Source organism: Cynoglossus semilaevis, chromosome W (assembly GCF_000523025.1).
Source record: "Cynoglossus semilaevis isolate Cse_v1.0 chromosome W, Cse_v1.0, whole genome shotgun sequence".
In the NCBI taxonomy this organism is placed as follows: Eukaryota; Metazoa; Chordata; class Actinopteri; order Pleuronectiformes; family Cynoglossidae; genus Cynoglossus; species Cynoglossus semilaevis.
The window spans coordinates 2,214,606-2,217,948 of NC_024327.1; the positions used below are offsets into that span (position 1 = coordinate 2,214,606).

General features: G+C 42.9%; 1 protein-coding gene across 1 annotated transcript in view; it reads left to right on the top strand.

The window, feature by feature from the left end:
• LOC103396940 (transmembrane protein 8B-like) overlaps positions 1–3,343 on the top strand; it is a 69,090-nt gene that overhangs the window by 15,404 nt on the left and 50,343 nt on the right. The window contains exon 6 of the mRNA XM_008335184.3: positions 978–1,360. Coding sequence (XP_008333406.2) covers positions 978–1,360 — 383 coding nt within the window. The remainder of the gene's footprint in view (positions 1–977; positions 1,361–3,343) is intronic.

The following is a 3,343-nucleotide window of genomic DNA, read 5'->3' on the forward strand; positions in this document are numbered from 1 at the left end:
TTTCGTCCTGGTCGTGGAACACTGGACCAGCTCTATACCCTTCAGAGGGTGCTTGAGGGTTCATGGGAGTTTGCCCAACCGGTCCACATGTGTTTTGTGGACTTGGAAAAGGCTTTCGATCGTGTCCCTCGTGGTATTCTGTGGAGGGTGCTTCGAGAGTATGGGGTTGGGGGCCCTCTTTTAAGGGCTGTCCAGTTCATTTTAGACATTTGCAAAAGACTTAGTTGCTTAGCATGCATAATGATGCCGGCAGGTTTTCTGGCTTGTTTTGACCTGTTTGTGTGCGGGTTGCTGGGGGGTTGGTTATGTGATTTAATGATGAGGATTTTCTGCACCGCCTGTTGCCATGTACATTATTACATCCGTGTGTATGTCAGGGCTGGAAGAAATGACAAATATGAATTATTTAAAAATAAAACATGGTTGTCAAAAATATCAACAAATGAGATCAGCATATCTAGGGGTCAACATTGAGGTCACTGCATCATGTAGATTCCTTAAATGATTTCCAGGTTCGGTAAACATGGCTGAACAAGAGCCACTGCACAACAATGACTTTCAACTGGTGAACTCTGACCTAAATGCTGAACTGTGAGGTGGACAAAGGACATGATATAAACTGATATAACATGATATAAAATGCTCCAACATCGTCACGCATCGCTATATGTGGAAGATGGCTTTGTTTACATTTGCTAGTTTGTACAGCATTCACTAGATTGTGCTACATTCGCTTTCTGATGTTTTTATGTCCTAGATTATGACCACTGTGTTAGCGTAGGTGAGTGACATAAGTACAACACACCGTAGGAATGGAACCAACATCAGTCGAGGACTCCCTGTATTAGCATGATCATTTTATAATAATTCTATAATCATTATTCTTGGCCTCATAATTGTAAAGGTATCATATCAGGTGATACCCAGAGATTTCCACGTCTAAGGTCACTTGAGATTTTTCTCTTTGTCATGAACAGGTTGCTCCAAGCTCAATTTATCCAAGGAGCGAGCGCAGCCCAGCTCGTCCATGAACATGCCTCAGTCGTTTGGATCGGCAATGGGTTTCTCCCTGTCCGAGACCCTTTCATTGGCTAACCTGCCTGGACTGTTGCCTAATGCCTCAAACCTGCAAACCTCGGATGACGGCGTCATTTACCTCGCCCCCATCACTGACACCAACAAGTGCTGGCCCATCCGCCCGACTCTGCGAAACGAGCTGGACACGTTCTCCGTGCACTTCTACGTTTTCTTTGGTCCAAATATGTCCATTCCACCCGACCGAGACGCTGTGTTTGCCATCAACCTGATGCCGGTGTTGGACAGTGGAGGAGTCCTCAACATGGAGCTAAAGCTGAACATGGTGAGTGTTTCAGTTTTCACCCCTATTCAAATGATTCATAGTTTTAGGGTTGGTCAAAAAGGTATAAGACTGATCTTTTCAAATGTAGTCTGGCCTGAAAAAAATAACCGGATAAGTCACGTCTCACAGGCGTCTTTAACAGCTGAACATGTTTTTAAAATTTGAGCAAGCATCAAATTTAAAACTCCAAAAATCAGAAAATCTAAATCCAAGTGTTGTTTGAGTTCTATGTCATTCGGTTCCTTTTCCCAACACTGAAAAAAAAACATTTAAAAGAACTGGATTTTATTCCTTGGATGAGAAAAAGAACCATTAGACAAAGAAGAATGAAGATGATAGACATTTGTCAAAAAAGAGGAAATGTTAGCCAATTTGTTTCTAAAGAAAATTCCAAACTTACCCATAAAATTCAAAAAAGCAACTTTCTGCTGGGTTCAACCAGTTTATTCACAAACTTTGGTCCAGTCAATGTCGTACACTTTTTTTACATTTTTGGTCTGACTCTCAGGAAGTTTCTTGTTGACAAATGTGGAAATAGTAATTTGAAATAGCCCTCATTTCTGACAAAGGTTCTGGAGTTTATGTATACGTTCAAGCCCCAGAAGCCCCAGATTCTCCACTCTTTGCCGTTCCCCATGAATGCATCAGGACGCTAATTAGGCAAAGTGCAGCAGCGGGCTCTGTCAGAAAAGCATACATATTTGATTTTTATCTGACAGGTGTAAACACTTCTCCCAACTCAACAGCTGTCAATTAACAGAGATGTATTTGGAAAAAAGTAGTGTGTAATCAACACGGCCGATCGCATCCTCGGGCTACATCGCAGCTTTGTCTATTTGTGCTCTTTCAGCACATAAGAGAGTGCATTGAGAGATGAACACAGAAAACGTTGCCAGGTATACAGAGTGAGTCACAAAAAAACGGCAGTTCAGTGCAGCATACATTCACGGTTCCCGTCGAAACACCAATATCCTTCTTTTTGTAGTTTTGATGCGATGACGGAGAGTGGGATGTGTCAATCAGGGTTTCCTTCCTTTGTATAACCCAATAGTCTTGGACACAGAAGATTTATCATGCATGTGTCAAACTCAATGCCCGGGCGTCCGAATCTGCCCCACCCCCGAGTTTAGGTAGACGTCACCCTGTGAAACCCACTGCTTTGGAGAGAATTTTGTGGCTCACAGATGAGCTCCACTACATCAGTGTTTCCCAAACTTTTTTTTTTGGGGGGGGGGCATATTTTAAAAGTCACAAACCTTCGCGACCCAAGTCAATACTGTAGACATCATTCGTAAACTCCTGGGAAACATGATGCGAGATGACCCAAAAAAAATCTCTTGCAACCCACCTGGGGGTCGTGACCCAGTCTTTGGGAAACAGTGAACTACATTATGTTCAAACATGTTGACAGTGCAGCTAGGTGTGGTGTTTGTGGCCCGTGACATATGGTGGTAATTGAGACAGAGCAAAGTGTTGATGTGATGTTCTGTTAAACTGTTCTAAGAAATTATGATCCACCTGCAGTGGCTGTGTTGGCCTGCAGGGTGCCAGAGACAGGAGGGCCACATGCTGGCAGATGGACTGGTAATGGATAGAAAAACAGGTGACGGGAAAATAACGAGAGGATGAACCCGATAAACGTCTTTGATTATTCGTTTCAGAGCAATATCGTGACATTTCAGTGTCTTTAGAACCCTGAGGTGGTATCACTTTCATCTGCCTCCATTCAGTGGACGCACTGGTCGAAAGAGCCTTTATCATACAGTACCTGGTACTCAGCAGAGAGATAGCAACAAACCAGAGGAAACAGGTGGAAGAAGAAATCATGTTTACCCTTCCAACAATTACAGGAAACAGAAAAAAAATGTAATTACATGTTTAATTAACTAATTAACCAGATTATATTTAACCAGCAGATGGTGTTTTTCAGCACTCGTTGACTGACACAGGTTCTCTGTCCTACTGCAGCTGTGATCAGGTGCC